At 43.1% G+C, this 21,236-nt stretch overlaps 1 protein-coding gene across 1 annotated transcript in view; it reads right to left on the reverse strand.

Annotated features, from left to right (window-relative positions):
* vps53 (VPS53 subunit of GARP complex) overlaps positions 1-21,236 on the reverse strand; it is a 274,701-nt gene that overhangs the window by 202,846 nt on the left and 50,619 nt on the right. The window contains exons 5-7 of the mRNA XM_070857048.1: positions 6,585-6,671; positions 3,457-3,572; positions 1,968-2,087 (exon numbers count right to left, since the gene is read on the reverse strand). Coding sequence (XP_070713149.1) covers positions 1,968-2,087; positions 3,457-3,572; positions 6,585-6,671 — 323 coding nt within the window. The remainder of the gene's footprint in view (positions 1-1,967; positions 2,088-3,456; positions 3,573-6,584; positions 6,672-21,236) is intronic.

The raw sequence follows: 21,236 nt of genomic DNA on the forward strand, positions 1-21,236 counted from the left end.
GGGAGTGTCAGCCTAGATTTATGTGCTCAAGTTCCTGTACCTGAACCCACAACCTTCTGACTCAGAGGCAAGGTTGCTACCCACTGAGCCACAACTGACACTGACGGTGGTCATATCCGTCTACAAAACAACCTGGACTACACTTCAAAGTAATTCATTGTATGTGAAAGAGACTTCCTGAGAGATGTGATAAATGTTAAACTGTACATCGTCCTATTCTGAACCTAACATTAAAGGGAATTAAAATCCTTATCTCTGCTACAAGAACCCTGACGTTTAAGAGCTGCTGTTATCACTATGCACATATTGCAGCAGGCGAACCAGATGGGGAAAATATCAGAATTTAAACAGCCATGAGGGAAGTCATGTACTGATAGCACAAAAATAGAACAAAAATCAAAGGATTCATGTGTATTATCTCAGGTCCTTTTTTGTGACGACAATCTAGCAAATATACGTAAAACCAAGGATTTTATATTATTTTAACTTGGAAGCTGGACAAGGGAGGTGGTTTCAAACTCACCCAAGGTCAATGGCCTTCTAGAGCCTTTTCCTTTCCGCTTAAAATTCCTTGCACTATTTCCTTGCCAAGAGAGTGGGAGACAACCTGTTGCCAGGCCTCTCCATGCTGCTGTGTATCCAGACACTGGAATTAACGGAGGAGTAGTCTAAGTTGATTCCCCTATCCCAAGTAGAAGTATCTCACCCCCACCACACACTGTCTCCTTTGCCCATTATGCCGGATGCCATGAACTTGTTGGGTCGAGGACTCAAAGGCATTCATTCACAGAACCATGGCTTGAAACCCATTTCAAAACTGCCAAACTGAAGGTTAGCTACTACATTAAACTGCATAAACTGTATACATGCAACACTAGGCTCAAAGAAAAATAGTTCCATTCAGGCCAAATTAATTAAGGAAAGAATATCCTGGCCAGCTCCTCGGTTGTAAGAAGGAGCTGAACTGGTGATGCCCTGAAAACCAAAGGCATCATTTAAATTCTATCATTGTGGGACATACACAGGACATTCCTTTTATAAACAAAATAATTCCCTCAATATCACTCAAGCAGCACAGCACCATCCAGGATAAAGCAGTCCGCTTGATCAGCGGCTCATCCGCCAACTTAAACATCCACACCCACCACCAACGGCACATCGAGGCTGCAGTGCATGCTGCCCACAGGATGCACCGCAGCAACTCACCAAGGCCACAACCGAGAAGGACAAGGGCAGCAGGTGCATGGGAAGGTGCAAGTTCCCCTCCATGTCACACACCATCTCAACTTGGACATATATCGCCATTCCTTTGTAGTCATTGCAAAATCCTGGAACTCCCTTCACCATGTGGACTGCAGCTGCTCAAGGCGGTGGCTCACCACCACCTTCTCAAGGGCAACTAGGAATGGGGAATAAGTGCTGGCCTTGCTAGCGACACACAACCATATCCCAAGAATAAATATTTTAAAAAATCATTCCCCTCTAACTTGTGATTTCTGTAGTCTCATCATGCACTCTCCTCCTCTTAACCACAAGAGCAAGGGCAGAAAGAGCTAGGCCATAGACTATCAGGGTTTGTACTACTCTTCATCTGCCAAGAGTGCTGGCCATTCCACGCAAAGCTACAAAGACAAGCAAGCCTGAGTGACACCTATCCCCAAGACAAGAGTTGAGAGGTTAGATGTTCAACCAAATCTGCTCACTCCATTTGTCCTTTTGCAAAGGGGGGGGTGGGGGGGCGGCGGGAAGAGGGAATACAGAGATTTTGCCAATGTCAACAAATTATCTCAGCAGAAATACACCAATAGGAGAAAGACAAATTACGCTTGTTTAAAAACAAAAAAGAGACCGCATGTGAATTTGGACAGAGTTGCCGATCGAATTAAATAAATCCAGATCTGCATTGCTTCTACAAGGAACCCACTTTAGAGGTGACCTCAAGTTAAGCAGAAGCTTTGATGTTTTACCTTTCAGAGAGCTGGCGGATCTGCGGAATACCCATATACTTATGAAAATGTTCCAACACATTCACCACTCCTTGCATGAGGTTAGCCACTTCTCCATATTGTCTGCGGCGAGTCATTGCCCTGCAGAAATAAAACACGTACTCAAAATCACCAACTCTATATTCATATTCCCCCTCCCCCCAAGGTATGAATAGTATAAATGAGAAATATTGATCCAAACATCGGATTCCAATGATATTATAATATAATAATTTGAGAATAGAGTTGTATTAGCAATTAGGATTTTTCAATATTACTAATGCACCACAGTACATATGCCGTTTTCCCTTTTGGTCTGTTCTCAGGATAATATTCATATTATTAAAAATGAAAGTGCCCTAACGAGATGTTTTCCCTAAAGAAATCATGCTACATTTCCAAAAGAACCAAGAGGATTAATAGATTTGCAGTTACTTCAATACTGTGTGGCATTACTTAAAACCAATTATCTGTTCCCTATCCTGTGACCTATTATGGAAAAGTCTATTAATGAGCAACTATGATGTTGGTCAATTAGGAATTCATAGAGCTCCAAATATTCAGTCAACTTATGCCATAGCACAAAGTGCTCATATTTTAGCTGTAAAGTGATAATATTAATACTTGGTGTGCAATGATCATGTGGATATTAATCTAAAGTCATATCACAGCAAAGCTGACCATTAACTAATTGTATTCTGCTCCACCCAATGCTCCAGTAAGTGAAGGCAGTGCCCGAAGTATTAGACTATACAAATCTGAAGGTTCCACTTCTGCTGCACTAACTGATCTTAGCCAGGGCAAGATTTGGAGAACTACAACTTGCCTCAGTGCCCTTAGCAAGGCAGAAAGCGGATAACCCAGAATTCTTGCTGAAAAATGTATAATGTATGGAAGTCCCATTGGGACAGAGTTGGGGTCGACTATACGGGCCTATAAGGTGGAATAGCTTGCCAACACTCAGTTCCCACAACATGGGTGAAGTACAGGAGGATTTCAGAATCCAATGTGAGCGTAATCCAGCAAGAATCATCACCTTCAGGAAAGTGTGAGGTGGTGGGGGATAAATTGTATTCTACACTGCTTTTAAAAATGAGGTCACATTTATGATACCCTCTCTAGGAACACTGGAAAACGTCATTATTAATAACTCGTGTGAAAGACCAGCGCAACTTCCTCACACTGGCATGGCTTTCACATTCTATAGTCTTGCTCACTGAAGTGAAATGGAATTCAGTTTCCATTAAGCTCCATTTTCCCTCTGTTCTTAAACTGTTTACACGCACTATTAGTTATCAGCCTTATCGGCACTGAATCCATTTCCAACCTGACTAAAGACAGAGTCAATCAGCCCAAGCAGTTCAAATTTCAGAATCAATTTATTTGTCCTATACCTGCTGACATGACAGCATATTTAAAACACATCTGCACCACAAACTGTAACAGAGCTTTGCTTCTGATGACTACTTACTCCAATGAGTCGACACCACCTGCGAGCATATGCAGGTGATTGAGCGTGGTGATGGAAGTAGTCAGGTGGCGTTTTGCATGATCAAGCTGTTTAATATCCCGTGTGATTTCCTTGACCTAAAGAACAGAGTTTCAAAAAGGTCATCTCCAGCTTGGCCATGTTTCCTAAATCTACACCATTTCGTTCGAGTCAATATGGGCTGCATCATATTAAGGCTGTGCAACATTACCAATTGCAGTCAGAATTCTTAACACTGCAAGGTTCATGAAAAAAAACAAGATTAGTGATGTGATGCCCATTTGCATGTTTAAAATACGCTGCATTGTCTGTTTTTCAAGAGCTATTGTATCCAACATAAAAGGTTCTGAATTGCTTTTGCAAGCAATAAACAATCTTTACCTCAAGACACAGTTTCTCACCTACTCTCCTCACCGGCCTCCTGACCCTCTCACTACGTCAAGTCTAATATGTCCAAAACCGTGCCGCCCACATCCTGTCCTGCACTAGTTCTCACTTACCCGTCAGCCCCATCTTGGTTGGCCTCGACTGGTTCCCATTACCCCACATTCTAAAATCCTTGCCCTCATGTACAAATCCTTCCACTACGGTGTCGCACCTTACCTTTGCCACCTGCTCCATCCCACATCTTGTGTTACTCCAGCTTTAGGCTGCTGTGTATTCCCCGCTTGTGGCATTCCTCACATTCTGCCATCTTGGATCCCTCTTCTGGAACTCCCTCCCTAAACCTCTTTGCCTTGTGATTTCTCTCCCCACCATTTTTTTTTTTAAAAAACCTCCTCAAAACCCTACTTTTCTGATGCACCTTTGGCCATCACTCAAAACTCAACAGCTCAGTCCATTCTTGCCTATGTGAAGTGCCTTGGGACATTTTATTACATAAAAGGCAGTGTACAAATGCGAACTGTTGCCATTGATACAAACATTATTTCCTTTTAAAATGTTTCCCCTTATTATGTGGAAGCAACTTTAATTCAATCACTGAATATTTTGACTACAAAACTGTGTCAGTCTATTCGAAAGAAAGACTTGCATTTATATACCGCCTTTCATGACCATCGGATGTCCCAAAGCGCTTTACAGCCAATCAAGTGAAGTTACTTTTGTAATGTAGGAAACGTGGCAGCCAATTTGCGCTCAGCAGGGTCCCGCATAATGATAATGACCAGATAATCTGTTTTTGTGATGTTGATTGAGGAATAAATATTGGCCAGGACACCGGGGAGAACTCCCCTGCTCTTCTTCAAAATAGTGCCATGGGAACTTTTCCGTCCACCTGAGAGAGCAGACGGGTCTCAGTTTAACATATCATCCGAAAGATGGCACCTTTGACAGTGCAGTACTCCCTCAGCACTGCACTGGAGTGTCAACCTACATCTTTGTGCTCAAGTCTCTAGAGTGGGACTCAAACCTACAAACCTTCTGACTCAGAGGCGTGAGTGCTGAGCCACAGCTGACATTGTGCTATTAGGAGCAGGATCCGCAAGATCCTGCAAATCCCCTGGGAGGACAGACGCAAAAGCATTAGCATCCTCGTCCAGGCCAACATCCCCAGCATTGAAGCACTGACCACACTTGATCAGCTCCGCTGGGCAGGCCACATAGTACGCATGCCAGACACGAGACTCCCAAAGCAAGCACTCTACTCGGAACTCGTCCGCAGCAAACGAGCCAAAGGCGGGCAGAGGAAACATTACAAGGACACCCTCAAAGCCTCTCTGATAAAGTGCTACATCGCCACTGACACCTGGGAGTCCTTGGCCATAGACCGCCCCAAGTAGAGGAAGTGCATTCGGGAGGGCGCTGAGCTCCTCAAGTATCGTCGCCGAGAGCATGCAGAAATCAAGCGTAGGCAGCGTGCGGAAAACCAGGCTCCCTGTCCACCCTTTCCCTCAACGACAATCTGTCTGACCTGTGACAGAGACTGTGGTTCTCGTATTCGACTGTACAGCTACCTAAGAACTCATACTAAGAGTGGAAGCAAGTCTTCCTCGATTCCGAGGGACTGCCCATAATGACAATAAGGAGCTGTTAATAAGCTGTGAACTGGATGACGGACCCCAGCTCATTATTCCTACATCCTTAAATCCTTATAACCACAAAGTAAAAAATATAACACACAACTATATTGCATGGCCCACCAGCCTGTTTGAATTAGATGTTGCAAGGAAACTTGGCATGCACAGTAATTGACTGTGAATGTAATCTCACAAACTCTCTTCCCTCCAACTCTCATTGAGTATGTGTGCTTTTATGATCTATGTGGAGTTAGCTGATTTGCGGCAGTAGTTGGCGCTGGTGAGCTCTAGAATTCTAGAGTTAAGAAGGGAGAAAATGCCCATTGTTTCCTCTCCTGATTAATGCTGCTGGAAAGGTACGCACCGACAGATGAAATCAGGATCTGGCACAGCTGTGGCTCAGTGGGTAGCACACTTGCCTCTGAGCCAGAAGGTTGTGAGGGTTCAAGTCCCACTCCAGGGACTTGAGCACAAAAATCTAGGCTGACACTCCAGTGCAGTGCTGAGGGAGTGCTGAACTGTCAGAGGTGCCATCTTTCAGATTAAAACGAGGTGCATGTAAAAGATCCTATGGCACTATTTCGAAGAAGAGCAGGGGAATTATCCCCAGTGTTCTGGCCAATATTTATCCCTCAATCAACAGAACAAAAAAGCAGATCATCTCGTCATTATCACATTGCTGTTTGTGGGAGCTTGCTGTGCGCAAATTGGCTGCTGCGCTTCCCACATTACAACAGTGAATACACTCCAAAAATACTTCATTGGCTGTAAAGCACTTTGGGGCGTCCGGTGGTTGTAAAAGGCATATAGAAATGCAAGTCTTTCTTTCTTTTTATTACCTATGGAATCCAAAACTACTATGTCACAAATTTCAGGAGGAGAGAAACTGTGGGGAAATACAGGAATAGAGACCTTCCCCTATGGAACTTGTGATTTCATATCAATTGAGGGAGGAAAAGAATGATCAGTGGATCTTTTATTAAGAAGTATTAATGTTCAACTCGTCAAAATCCTAAAAATATACCACCACTGTTCTTCTTGAATTCCCCTGTTCTTAAAACATCCCAACAATCCCTTCAACATCAGACTTACCATCTGTTCTGATTTTTCTGCTTTGTCCTTAATGTCTTTAATCTTGGCAAATAACTGCTGAATGGCTTTTTGTGCTTCTTCCAAAGCCTGTATACAAGAAGAACGGTAAAGGTTTAGGACACAGACATTGAACTGAGATGGAAGCAATCCAGGACTGGACATTAATGACAAGAGCCAATGGCATTTCCTCCAACACTGCTTTTGCAACCATCCAAGAGTTTAAACTGAGCTCGGTCAGTAAAATCAGAATGATAGAAAATTGCAAAAAATCTAAATATTTGAGATGTTAGGTCCGTATCAAGATTCCGTGAATACTTTGGCTCCAAATTCAAGACCAATTAATGAAAGTTTATTTTTTCAAAATGATTAGAACAAACTAGCTGCTCCTGATAATTTATTTGCACTCATTTTCTTTTGGCCAAGAACAGCTGCCTTCCCTTAAGTGTGTACCCAGTGGTACATTCTAACCAATCAGCATCCTTCATTAACTCTACTGTAAAGACCGAGCAATGTTGGCAAGGGGTGTGGTTGTTCACTCCCTTAAAATTTCATGGAACATCGAGTTTTTTGCAGAAAGAGCTTCAGGGACTCAGACCTTTCCCATTGTGTTGTAGGGAACCTGTACCCACCACAGTTGATAACCCTGCGCTATGATGGAATAATGTAGTGTTTGAAACTCAACTGTTCACGATAAACTTTAAAAAATAGCACTTAATAGAGAGAGTGACATGTCATACAAATAAATCAGAGACTATGGCTTGTAGTAATTCATCAAGGGATTATTACAATCAGTTTTGGATGAGACAGGAGAGTTTTTTGTTCGATTGAACTTAAAAATGAAAAGCCTCATAATCTTAAGTCTTGCTCAATAATGCAGACTTTCTACTGTAAAAATGACTCCAAAAACTCTCTGATTTGGACAGTAGAACAAATCATTTCTTTCTCTTATTCCTTTACAAAATTGATCTGGAAAGCACAATTGTGTTTAACAGACGTGAAGAAAGCACTTGTTGAACACGGTGTAGAAAAATGGAGGTTGGTTCACTTCTCAAAATCATCAAGCATGCAATACTGGCAGGATTCCTTGCTAAACAAACCTTCGGTGTTACTTAGCTACAAATGCAAAATGGGTGGGAAATAACCAACTCTTGTTCAGAAAAGGCTATGGTGCTCTATCATGGTGGGAGATTTGGATGTTCATGCTTTCAAGTCTCTGCACACTGACTGTGAAATTAGGAAGTCAACTTTGTCACAGAAACTGTTTTTAAAAAGAAGTTTTGTGGTTCCAGGCTGCTTAATCTAGGAACTGCAGCAGAAGGGACGAAGAGATAAGAAATGGAAACACATTCAATCTCAAGCCAATCACGGTAGAGACGTGCCAAGCAAAGCAATTCCTTGCAGAGAAATCAATTTTCCCTCCAAACAGTAAAACCTCCGCTTACAACCACTCCACAGCAGCACCACTAATATTGGGAACGCTATTGGGAAGAGGTTTCGGGAAAATTCAAACGGTGTTCTGAGACACTATGAGGGACAAATACTCACGCTTGAGGAGAAATCACAGGTGAAAATCCACACCCCATGGCACAGCCGATCAGGACATTAAGGCATGTTATTTACCGTGTTCAATTCTGCTAGATCAACATCCAATGGATGGGAATACACACGTAATGGTAGTTGTAATGTCTTTATTGACTAGTATGTTCACTTGAGACGTTATATGACCAGGTTCGACTGGCAACCATTTTGCACCCAAATCCTACTGCACTGATAAGATCTCCAAGAACACCGGCCGAGTGGAGAGGTCAACTTGAAAAGCAGGCAGCCTCTGACTTGGGGCAAATACTCGGCACGTACCCAATAAATATTTATGTAAGTCACTGCGTATTGGGGAATTGAAAAAAAATTTAAATGTTTCTTCTAAGTTTAGTAATATGTCCTTACTATACAGTATACTTGAGAAAAGATCACTCTGTGACCAGTTACCTTTATTACCAAGACCTCAAGAGGCAGACGGTGGGTGGAGCTTCCCCTTTTATACCAGAAAGTCCAGGTTAGGAGTGTCTCCCACAAGTTCGCCCCCTGTGGTCAGTGTTCTCAAGGTATACAACTTAGGTCAGCTTATACATGGGTTACAATGATAGTTGAATACATGACATTTAGTATATTATTTTTACAAATGAAAACGATTGCACCTTTCAAAATATAGGATTGGTGATGAAATTCTGCACTCAAGGGGTTAAAGTAATTGCTTGAATTTCCAATATCCTCTTACTAGGCTTAAGCCGAATCTGTAACAAATAAAAATCCATTGGCTCGGTTTCAAATATCTGTTATTAATTAGCTGTAATAATTTTTATTTGATGTTATTTACATTCTGCTGTAGTGGTCTAATTACTGACAGTCCGGCTTCCGATATCGTCTGAATCTAGAAAGATCACTGAGCAGAGTCCTTTTTAAAACAACCGAGGCTGAAGTGGTGATCAGCGGAAAACGGATGCTACGCTGTTCCAGTCTAAACAAGATCATCCGCTACTTCATATTTCAGACTGCCACTGGTTTCCAGGTTTGGAAAAATAATTCTCTTCCTTTTTCTGTTGCTCATTCGTGGAACCCAATCCCAAATGAACCAGAAGTATCTTACAATACTACTTTATACTGCAAAAACACAACCGGAACCATAGTCAGTGGGTAGTAGTCTTCATTCTTCTGAAAACCACACACCCTACACACACACACACTTTACAGGAGAGGATCCAGTCATTAAACATTACTACTTATTTTAGGAGCACAACATCGTATTCCATTGCTACTCTCTGTGGCTGAATGGACTTGCCCATGGACAAAATTAACAACTCCGTTCCTATGAAACAGAAAGTCAATTATTGCAGCATCTCAAGTACACCCAACTTGCACATTTTGAACAGTGACCAGGAATGTCACCAGCTAAGGCCAGCTGGCTGTGGAATTCAGCAAATTCACAAGACCTCAAACCCAGGTGGCTGTCAGTCAAACAACAAGTAGTACTGTTGTGTGTGTTGAATGTTAAATTACTGTTGGACATGTGCTGTTTACTGAAACATTCCAGAGAAAATGGCAAGCTTGTGATCTGAATTCATATCCACACAACTTTGATGCAGGATTAAACCAACCGAGTGATAAGAAACCAAATGTAAACCAAGTCTCACTCCTGTTGATGGTGAATACATTTAAACAGACGTCCATTCAAAGCCTTGATGCTTTATGGACCAAAGCAAGATTTTGTGTAAAAATGCCTACATTGTTCCAACTGTTACTTTGGACAAAGGTGCGATAATATTTCAAAAGAACATGCATGACTCCAAATATTTTTTAAAATAAATCTTTAGAAAGCACAGCAATTTAAAAAATGGTGCTCTCCGAACAATACAATTCATTAACAAAATTCATATATTTATTTCATTTTAACAATTATGAGGAGCTTGTTGAAAGACCAGTCCTTTTAAATTTCAGTCAGATGAAAGAAACTGCATTAACTGCACCTTCACAATTTGTGTTCCACTTAGACTGTGCAACTTCACCTATACAATTACATAGAATGTACAGCACAGAAACAGGCCATTTGGCCCAACAGGTCCATGGCTCTCCTCCCACCCCTCTTCATCTAACCTTCAGATCTTCTTCCTAAAGTCTTTGGAAGCCTTCCTATTACACTGCTTATCTACTTTATTGATTATCTTGTACACTATAGCTACAAAGTAGGGTTTATTTATTTTTCTTGTAACACTTTCCAGTTTTGAGAATGGCCTGTTCCAATGAAATCGTTTGGTGTTTCCCTAACTTTGAGATACCTATAAAATTCATCATGCGGCAATCAAAAGTCCCAACATGTTCGCTGAAATGTGGGGAAGTGCGAGGTTGTCCACTTTGTCTCAAAAAGGCAAATCGGAATATTTTCTTAATGATCAGATGAGGAGCTGTGGTGGAGCAATGGGATTTGGGTGGCCATGTACACAAATCACTAAAAGCCCAAGTACAAAAATTAACCAAAAAGGTTAATGGAATGTTGGTCTTTCTCTCAAGTGGGTTGAAATTCAAAAGTGTGGAAGTTATGCAGCAGAGCCTGGATCAGATCCCATTTGGAGTACTGCATGCAGTTTTTGGCACTGAACCTCAGAGAAAATATATTGGCCATGGAAGGGGTGCACCACAGATTGACTAGATTTATACCAGGCCTTAAAGCGTTAAGTTATGTGGACATGTTGCATAAACTTGATCTATATTCCCTTGGGGTTTAGACAGTTGAAGGGTGATTTGATTGAGATGGTTAAAATGATAAACGGGTATAGAGTAGATATAGAGAAGCTATTTCCTCTGGTGGGGAATCCAGAACAAGGGGGCACAAATTTAAAATTAGAGCTAGGTCATTTAGGAGTGAAATCAGGAAGCATTATTCCACACAAAGGGTAGTGAAAATCTGGAACTCTTCCCCCAGAAGGCTGAGGATGTTGGGTCAATTGCAATTTTCAAGACTGAGATCGATACATTTTTGTTCGGCAAGTGCATCAAGGGATATGGAACTCGGCGGGTAAATTAAGTTGTGAGTGGAGGTACAGGCACGAGAAGCTGGACAGTAGAATCCTGTTCCTTAGTAACCCTTTCTTTTACAAAATAAACTCAATTCATATTGGCTAAAATAACAGAAAATGCTGGAAATCTCAGCAGGTCAGGCAGCATTTGTGGAGAGAAACCGAGTTAACGTTTTGGGCCTGTGACCCTTCGTCAGAGCTGGAAAAGTTTGAGATGTAGCAGATTCTTAAGGAAGTGCAGGGGCATTGAAAGGGGGAGGAGAGGAAAGAACAAAAAGGAAGGTCTGTGATAGGGTGGAAGGCAGGAGAGATTTAAGAGACAAAAGAGATGGGCAAAAATGAGATGGTAATGGCACAAGTTAGGAAACAAAAGATGAGTCTAGCTAGGGTGTGAATGGTGGAATCATCACCAGCTGCCCTGGGGAAAAGAAAAATTGCGAGGGGTGTAAAAAAAGAGGGAGGAAAGGGCTACATTTTGACTTCATCTTGGGCATTTGGTATTGCCCGACTAAGAAAACGGGTGCCTACACAAGCAGTGGAACGACTCGATAGTTACGTTACTGGAACACATACGTGTGATCATTGTGGAATCTGGGGTAAAATGCTTTTAATGGGTCTGTTATTAGCAGTTGTTGGCTAGAAGAGAGTGCCTCAAGACTGAGCTTTCTTTTAACGAGACTCTATGGAGATTAAACATATTACTTATCAGAAGCTGGTGCCAGCAGGGTATGGCTTCATTGATTTATTTATGTAATAGACGTCAATCGCCCAAGTGGCTGCTCACAGTGAAAAGAATTGAATAATACTGTTTTGAAACTTTCTGCCACATACTGCATTGTTTGTGCACCTGAAGAGAGAAAGCAGACACAGGAAAAAGAAAACAGCAAAATATATATAGAGAGGAAATTGTTGATAAAGTCTCAGTGGCACTGGGTACACACAGTAAACAAATTAAGCTTCACAGAGGAAAAGGTCACATGCTTCCTATCTCCTTTCTGTAAATGCACTTAACCGAACAAGTGAAGGAAGAAATCATCTAAATGTTCCTGTTTGCACCTGATTTTAGTCTCCCCCGTTCCCTTAGTTTTGTGCTTATACAAGGTATACTTTTGCCAGGACTACTCCTACGTGTGTGACCTCGAAACCCACGATAGACCCTAGGGCAGTGACATAGATAACACACGACACATTAAAACAACGCATAACTCAATTGCACACTTCTGATAGTTAAAAAAAAACACTCTTAGGGTAAGTATGTGTGGTTAAAAACATAGATTTTTTAAATCCCTACAAGGAATGAGTTAAAAATGACAAAACTATCAAGTTTGTAAGGAATGAATAAAAAGTATGTGCAAAAGTGAAGGAAAATCTGTTCAGTTTAGTTGAATTAAATTTAATATGAAAATTACATTTTGGGATTTATAATGGCATTTGTCGGTTTAGTTTCAAATACCAAAAATAATGATCCTGCACTTTATTGGTTATCCTTGAAAGGAATATAGGAAAAAAGGAAAACAAACACAAAAGCCAAAATATCTCGGGTAAAACAGAAGAAACTCCAAAAACTTAACAGATAATACTGAACAATGAGAACAAGTCACCATCGGCCAATGGCAAGGGGATTTGGCCACCATGTAAGACAATCAGATCTCTCAGAAGGCACATGGGGACAATTTATTTTTAATAGGTTCCAGTCTATTTTCCATGGCACTGCACACAGGGAGTCGAGCCCAAGTGTAGTCTTCAGGTCAAGCACGGTTCGAAGCCGGGGGTTAATTGGACAAGGGCACATTGACATGATTCAGTCCTATAAGAACATAAGAAATAGGAGGAGGAGTAGGCCATTTGGCCCCTTGAACCTGCTCCTGGCTGATCTGATCTTGGCCTCAACACTTTCCTGCCCGCACCCCATAACCCTGGACTCCCCCTGTAGTTCAAAAATCTGTCTATGAGAACATATATGTTCCTTATTTTAAAGTCAAAGAATGTGTCCTTACTTTTATGTAATACTTCAATTTGATATTATTTACAGTTAAATAGCAAAACTTGCAGCAATTTGGGAAGTAGCAGAGTTGGTTGGAGCATAGAAGTCCCTCTGCAGTACAAGCTTGGAGATTCTCAGATGCTACAATGCTATCGTTGGCTGCGGTGTGAATGGGGATGGGGGGGGGGGGGGGGAAGGGGGGCAAGGGAGAGAATTCCAGCCTGACCAGTTTACATTGGCAATTTCCATGATAAAGGTGCACAAAGGAATTTATAATGGAAGAAGTTGGCACGGGTGTGACAAATATAACAGGAAATAAAGTTTTGTAAACAGAAAGCGGATGCAGATGTAAGAAATTTAATATATTCTAAATAGATAGATGCAGCACTCAACCATCAGTCTCTAATTTCCCTCCCAATCCCCCGCGCAACCATTTCCAGTTCATATTTGGACCACCCAAGTTTCGTCATAAGGTAACCTTGGTTGGAATCCAAAAACAATGTACATCATTTCATAACCAAAGGAATCCTTGCATTCTTAAGTGCCAACAGATTGTACGTATAGAAGTCTTTCCCTTTGTGTTGCAATTGCAGCTTCAACAACACACACCTCACCCACAGCCATAAATAACTACAAGTACCAACTTGTACGAGCAGGTTTTCACCTGATCCCGGAGGACAAATGGGCATTTTGATCCCTGTCTACATTTTGGTTTGTACCAGTGAAAGTGTTAAATTTGGATTAGAGGAGTAAGGATATTTGGCAAGTGGCGACACAGGAAAAGTGATCCAAAATCATGCAGGCATGTTTGAGATCTGGAAAAATGGCACGGAATGATCTGCAAGTAAATGAGACAAGAAGCTTGCAAAAGAAAACAAATTTTCACAGACCCAAACCACAGCAACAAGAATTGAGACATACAGACTGCAGAGACACATAAAAAAACTACTTATCCCCCGGAGCGAGTTTGCCGCCTCCACAGGTGCAGGAAGAATGCTGACTAAGGACAGTAGTGCAAAATCGCACATAACAGGAACCCACATCAAAGTACCCAGTTAAACCGAATACAAAGATGCACAGTTACGGCAGAAAAAAGGTTACATTGTTATATGCTACAGATTATGCATTTAGATTTCTGTTACGATTATATTTAAAGAATTTAAAAGTTAACCACATTAATCACATGCTATATTTGGTGTGTGTAGTTTTTGATTTGATCAGAAGCAGCTTGGCAGCTACAACAGCAGTCAACAAGTTGTACCTCGAACTCCCACCACCAATTACAACCCAGGACAGTGGTGTTCAATACATGAGCCATTAGCCACATGTGGCTAATTGGGAATCCAGATGTGACCAATTGCATTCCTGGCTATTAAATTATAAAATGAGTGATGGACACGGTCGTTGGGGCTTATGATCTCAATACTCACATTCACACGCAGCACAAATCGAGGGCCTTTTTGTGCATTTGTCGATAGAATGGTAAGACGGAAAGCAAAGCGAGTGTTTTTTTTTTAGGGTTATAGGTACTTTACTGCCTTGGTTTCTGCTTATTGGTTATCTGTTAAAATGGTGGGTAATACGAGTGAAAACACTGGATTTCAGTATCATGCAAACCCCACACCATGGTCTGGAGAGAGGAGCTGTCAACCTGGTCAGCTGGACCAATCAGAATAAATGCTCCAGGCCAACAGAAGAAAAAGCAAGCCCAACCAATAACAAGCAGCCCCATTGGAATAGATTTCCCGGTCTTATTGAAGCAACCCGATGGACAAGTATATATGTGCGATGGTGCTTCCCTTTCTTCAACTTGAGCACATTCATTAGTTACATGTCCCTTCACGGACATAAAAACTAGAAACCTATCAGAATAGTGCGGTGCAACATTATTGTACAATGCACTGTGTCATTGCGTGCATATATTATAGGTGGATTTCTTGCCCCCTCACCCATCACTGCACATTGGCCATTTTCCAACCTCCTGTGGCAATGCGAGTGTTGCTTCCGACAAGGGAACGGAAGAAAAAGGAGAAAGCAAGCAGAGGGGGCCACTTTCCCCAGGCTGCTCTCACACACTTTCCAATACCCATTTACATCTACCTGAGCAGGCAAACAGGGTCTTGGCTTAATGTCTCATCCAAAAGATGGCACCGTCGACAGTGCAGCATTCCCTCAGTCCTGCACTGAAGTGCCAGCCGAGATTACATGCAGAACCCATGACCTTGTGACTCAGCCAGACTCAGTTTCTATTCCCCCACTGGGACTTCTCACCTCCTGCTGGATTAACTCCAATCTGCTCTTGGTGGTTCTTTGCTTCGCTGCTACGCACTTGCTTCCCATGGCTACTGTCTCTGCTCCACTCATCCTTCAGAACTCCTACATCACCGGGGAGCGGAAGGAGCAGCGTGGCGGCGTACCACTCCAGGGAGCAGCACGTGTTGGAGCAGGAGAGCAACGGCAGTAAAAAGGGACAGCATCAAGGTCCAGGTCGGTGATTGGAGCGTGGGCAGGTACTGAAGGAGCGGCGAGGTTGGGACGAAGGAGCGGCGAGAGATTGTAGAGGGACATGATTGGGGCCCAGAAGAGGCGAGGGCCCGGGGGCAGCACGGGCCAGCCCACACTGCGATATGTGTGCGCATTAGCTCGGTCAGCAGAGCTGGTCTCCAGTCGTCTTGGGTTAATCCTTGATACTGGACCAAGACCTAGCTCTGTCAAGCCTGTGTGGTGGCAACAGTCATCACATGTTAAAAAAAATCCAAGCACAGGCATCGTCCACCCTTCAAGATTTAGTTCGGACCTGGAATTTTAGGTCCATCACTGAAACACCATGTGAACTTTTTGACATGGAAGCAAGTTATCCTCAATTCGTGGGACTGCCGATGATGATGTCCTAACCCAACGCTATAATGGATTCACTGTATTGGGGTGGACTGGATCTTCAAGCTGCTGCTTTCAATTCTGTGCACTCATTGTTTTATGGCTGTTGCCCAAGCTCAACTCTCCTCCTCAGCCCTCTGATGCTGTTGGACAAATTCTACGAGCACCTCCACTGATACTCTGCCCCTCAAGCTCCTCGAGCCACTCCCTCTCCAAAATGACTTAAAGCTGGACATTTACTAATGGACAGAATGCAGATTTGCTACAGTGCGATATTTTATATTTATAAAGATATTTTAAAAAGCAAGCTTAAAATATGATGCAGATCTGCCAAGCTACCATACACAATCTCTGTTACTACTGCACCCTCTCTTCTTTTCCATGAAGCAGCTTTAAGAACATAAGAAATAGGAACAGGAGTAGGCCAATTGGCCCCTTGAGCCTGCTCCGCCGTTCAATAAAATCATGGCTGATCTGATCATGGACTCAGCTTCACTTCCCTGCCCGCTCCCCATAACCCTTTATTTCCTTATTGCTCAAAAATCTGTCTATCTCCGCCTTAAATATATTCAATGACCCAGCCTCCATAACTCTCTGGGGCAGAGAATTCCATAAATTTACAACCTTCAGAGAAGAAATTCCTCATCTCAGTTTTAATTGGGCGGCCCTTATTCTGAAACTATGCTCCCTAATTCTAGTTTCCCCCATGTGTGGAAACATCCTCTCTGCATCTACCTTGTTGAGCCCCCTCATTAGCTTATATATTTCGATAAGATCATCTCTCATTCATCTGAACTCCAAGCTGTATAGGCCCAACCTACTCAACCTATCCTCATAAGTCAACCCCCTCATCTCCAGACTCAGCCTAGTGAACCTTCACTGAACAGCCTCCAATGCAAGTATATCCTTGCTTAAATACGGAGACCAAAACTGTATGCAGTACTCCAGGTGTGGCCTCACCAATACCCTGTACAGTTGTAGCAGGACTTCTCTGCTTTTATACTCTAACCCCCTTGCAATAAAGGCCAACATTTCATTTGCCTTCCTGATTACTTGCTGTACCTGCATACTAACGTTTTGTGTTTCATGCACAAGGAGCCCCAGGTCTCTGTACTGCAGCATTTTGCAATTTTTCTCCATTTAAATTATAATCTGCTTTTCTATTATTTCTGTCAAAGTGGATAACCTCACATTTTCCCACATTATACTCCATCTGCCAAATTTTTTCCCACTCACTTAGATTCACTTTGTCACCTTAATGCTCGGCGACATCATCCGGAAACAGTTTCAGTTTCCACATGTACGTTGATGACACCTAGCTCTACCTCTCTCCACCCCTCCACTGTTTAGAAATTTTCTGCAACTAAATATTGAGAAAACTGAAGCCATTGTCTTTGGTCCCCGCCACAAATTATGTTCCCTAGCCACTGACTCCATCATTCTCCCTGGCAACCTTGGCGTCATATTTGACCCCAAGATGAGCTTCCAACCACATATCCACGCTATCACCAAGACATCCAATTCCACCTCAGAAACATCGCTCAACTCCGTCCCTGCCTCAGCTCATCTGCTACTAAAACCCTCATCCATGCCTCTAGACTTGACTATTCCAACACACTCCTGGCCAGCCTCCCACATTCTACCTTCTTGGTCATCCAAAACACTGCTGCCTGTGTCCTAACTCGCACCGAGTCCCGTTCGCCCATCACCCCTGTGCTCGCTGACCTACACCGGCTCCCAGTTAAGCAATATTGCAATTTTAAAATTCGCATCCTCGTTTTCAAATCCCTCCATCGCCTCACCCATCCCTATCTCTAATCTCCTCCAGTCCCACAAACACCCAAGATATTTGCGCTCCTCTAATTCTGACCACTTGAGCATTGCCAATTTTAATCACTCCACTATTGGTGGCCGTGCCATCAGCTGCCGAGGCCCTAAGCTCTGGAACTCCCTCCCTAAACCTCTCTGCTTCTCTTTCCTCCTTCAAGATGCTTCTTAAAACCTACCTCTTTTGCCCTTATATCTCCTTATGTGGCTCGGTGTCAAATTTTGTTTTATAAGGCTCCTGTGATGCTCCTTTGGACATTTTATTATGTTAAAGGTGCTACATGAATATAAGTTGTTGTTGTTAATAGCATCCATTAAAAAGGTATTCTATACAGTTCACTTTATGGAGTAGACCACACAACTATTTATACTTTTATCTGTCATACAAAAATGTAGCTGTACTGACAATGCTATAGTTGATTATAGTCTCCTTGTCAATAAAGACCGATTTATGTTTGAGAAACTAATATGGGGTACAGCACATGGAACTGCCAATACACCCGACTGTTTTTTCTCATTTTTATTTTTTTCTTCGTCCCAATTTTCTACTTTCCTTTCTAAAAGAGTCTATTCATTGCAGGAGCATGCTTCCACTGGCGTTGGGCCCCTCGTACACACAGACAGGAAGCCCGTTCGTGAGAATGAGCAGGCTGTCCACCAATGGAGAGGGGCATTACCGCCAACCTCAATCCTGTGCTCATGCGATGTGCACACACTTTCGACCACATATCCGCAGCATAACTAAGATCGCCTATTTCCAGCTCTAACATCACCCGTCGTCGCCCCTGCCTCAGCTCATCCGCTGCTGAAGCCCTCATCCATGCATTTTTTTACCTCTAGACTTGACTATTCCAACGCACTCCTGATTGGCCTCCCACATTCTACCCCACGTAAACTAGAGGGGGTTCTAAAATTCGGCTGCCCATGTCCTAAGTCGCACCAAGTCCCACTCGCCCATCACCCCTGTGCTCACTGACCTACATTGGCTTCCGGTTACGCAACGCCTCGATTTCAAAACTCTCATCCTTATTTTCAAATGTCTCCATGGCCTCATCCCTCCCTATCTCTGTAATCTCTTCCAGCCTCACAACCCCACCCCCTCCCCAGAGATGTCTGCGCTCCTCTAAGTCTACCCTCTTGAGCATCCCTGATTATTATCACTCAACCATTGGTGGCCGTTCTGTTGCCTCGGCCCCAAGCTCTGGAACTCCCTGCCTAAACCTCTCCGCCTCTCTTTCCTCCTTCAAGACGCTCCTCTTTGACCATGCTTTTGGTCACCTGCGCTAATTTCTACTTATGCAGCTCGGTGTCAAATTGTTTTAGCTCATAATACTCCTGTGAAGTGCCTTGGGATGTTTCACTGTGTTAAAGGCGCTATATAAATACTTGTTGTTGTTGTTGTTGGCTAACCACCAGGAGTGGGAACAGTGGTCAATCTTTCCCTCCCTACCTCAGGGGCATCAAGGCCAAATGGAACATCCCCATCAGCATCCTGTTTCAGAGCAGCTAACCCGGCACAGATTGCAGGTCAAACCAGGGACCTTCCTGGTCTGCATAGCTCCGCTATTCATTTGAAAAGCTTTCTGAGCCATTTGAGGGGGGGCGGGGGGGAAGGCTTTTTAAAGTGTAATATTTCACATATATTCTACTTAACTGAAAAATGCATCGACTGGAACAGGTCATTCCAAAAGCGAGAGTCTCAGAGGGAGTCATTTTAACTTAACCCGCCTGGCGGGAAACTGATGGGATCGGACCAATTGCCCATCTTGCACCTCGCCCCATTGAAAACAAATGATGCATTTTGTTTCTTTTCCGATAAACATAATAAGGCAGGATTTCTCACGCAGTATGTTGCATTACTTCCAACTTATCGGTAAAAACTTTCACAAGTTTTAAAAATAGTAAGCTTAGGAAAAAAAATCATTTTCGACACCAAGATACTTTAAAACAAAATGACAACCTTGATCTTTAATTACAGCTGGGGAAGGAATGCTCCTTTCCCTGTGTGGAAAAATACTTAGTGAGCACGATAGTACCAGTGACCCAGCCTGCTCTGTGTGCACAGGAAATGCATTCCACTGAGTGGGATTTTCCACATTCTCAAGGTAAAGGAGCGAGACAGCCACAAGCCATAACCAACACCTAAGAATGTCTGACTACTACGTTCCCACTTCTGACTGCAGCACAAAAATAAAGCAGTCCTTTCTATGGTTAGTGTGCATCTGGGTATTAAGAAACATGCACACGACCATTTTTGTGTGTTCTGGAACTATTCACAAGATGAGATATTTGCTCTTATTCCCTGTAATAGTAGATCCCCCAGTACAAACCTCTTGACCTTCTGGTTTTTAAAAGCATTCAATTTCTTGTGTTCCTGCATGCCACATACTCTCCACTATGTTGTTTGGAATGTACTTCCAATTTTGAATGGCTGGGCACTACAAAGAGCCAGCCATTATAAACACCACATTTTCCAGGGAAAGAATGATACTTAGAGACAAAGAATCCTTTTTGCAAGTCTAAATTTGAACATTCCAACCAACCAAAATCTAATTTCAATCCCCGCTCCTCTCCCCAACAAATGTATCCACTCAATTGCGTTGACCATTTCCCACACTGCCACGGTGATGATTTGGGCGGGGCAGGTGGGATAAAGTATAGCCAGGCGGCAAGGCTTTGGTAAGGGGCAAAATGTCGCCACCAGTGAGCTAAGCGTAGGCCGCTAACCACGGAGCGACTGACTTGAAGGCCATTCAGTCTGACTTCTCTTTTTTCATTCTCCCAGTTTCTCCGTCGCATCTGCTCTGACGATGCCACCTTTCACACTAGTGCCTCTGATATGTCTTCCTTTTTCCTCAACCGAGGATTCCCCTCTGCCGTGGTTAACATGGCCTTCAACCGTGTCCATTCTATTTCCCGCACCTCTACTCTCACCCCTTCCCCTCCCTCTCAGAACCACAATGGGGTTCCCCTTGGCCTCACCTTTCACCCCACCAGCCTCCACGGATCATCCTCCGCCATTTCCGCCACCTCCAGCGTGATCCCACCACCAATCACATCTTCCCCTCCCCTCCCCTCCAAAGGGACCACTCCCTCCACGATACACTGGTCCATTCCGCAGTCACCCCCAGCACCCTCTCCCCTTCCCATGGTAACTTCCCGTGCAAGCGCAAGAGATGCAACACCAGCCCTTTTACCTCCTCCCTTCGCACTTTCCAATTTAGTAGACTGTATTCGCGACTCACGTGGTCTCTGTGGAAATGTATTTTTATCTAAGCTGATACCACACGGTATTTTTGTGCCCTTTGCAATATGTAACAAAATGGAGTCCTGGTCATTCCAGAAATTTCTGCATAAAGCAGTCGGCTTGCATAAACAGCTAAACCTGGCTTGAAA

Source organism: Pristiophorus japonicus, chromosome 16 (genome assembly GCF_044704955.1).
Source record: "Pristiophorus japonicus isolate sPriJap1 chromosome 16, sPriJap1.hap1, whole genome shotgun sequence".
NCBI lineage: Eukaryota > Metazoa > Chordata > Chondrichthyes > Pristiophoridae > Pristiophorus > Pristiophorus japonicus.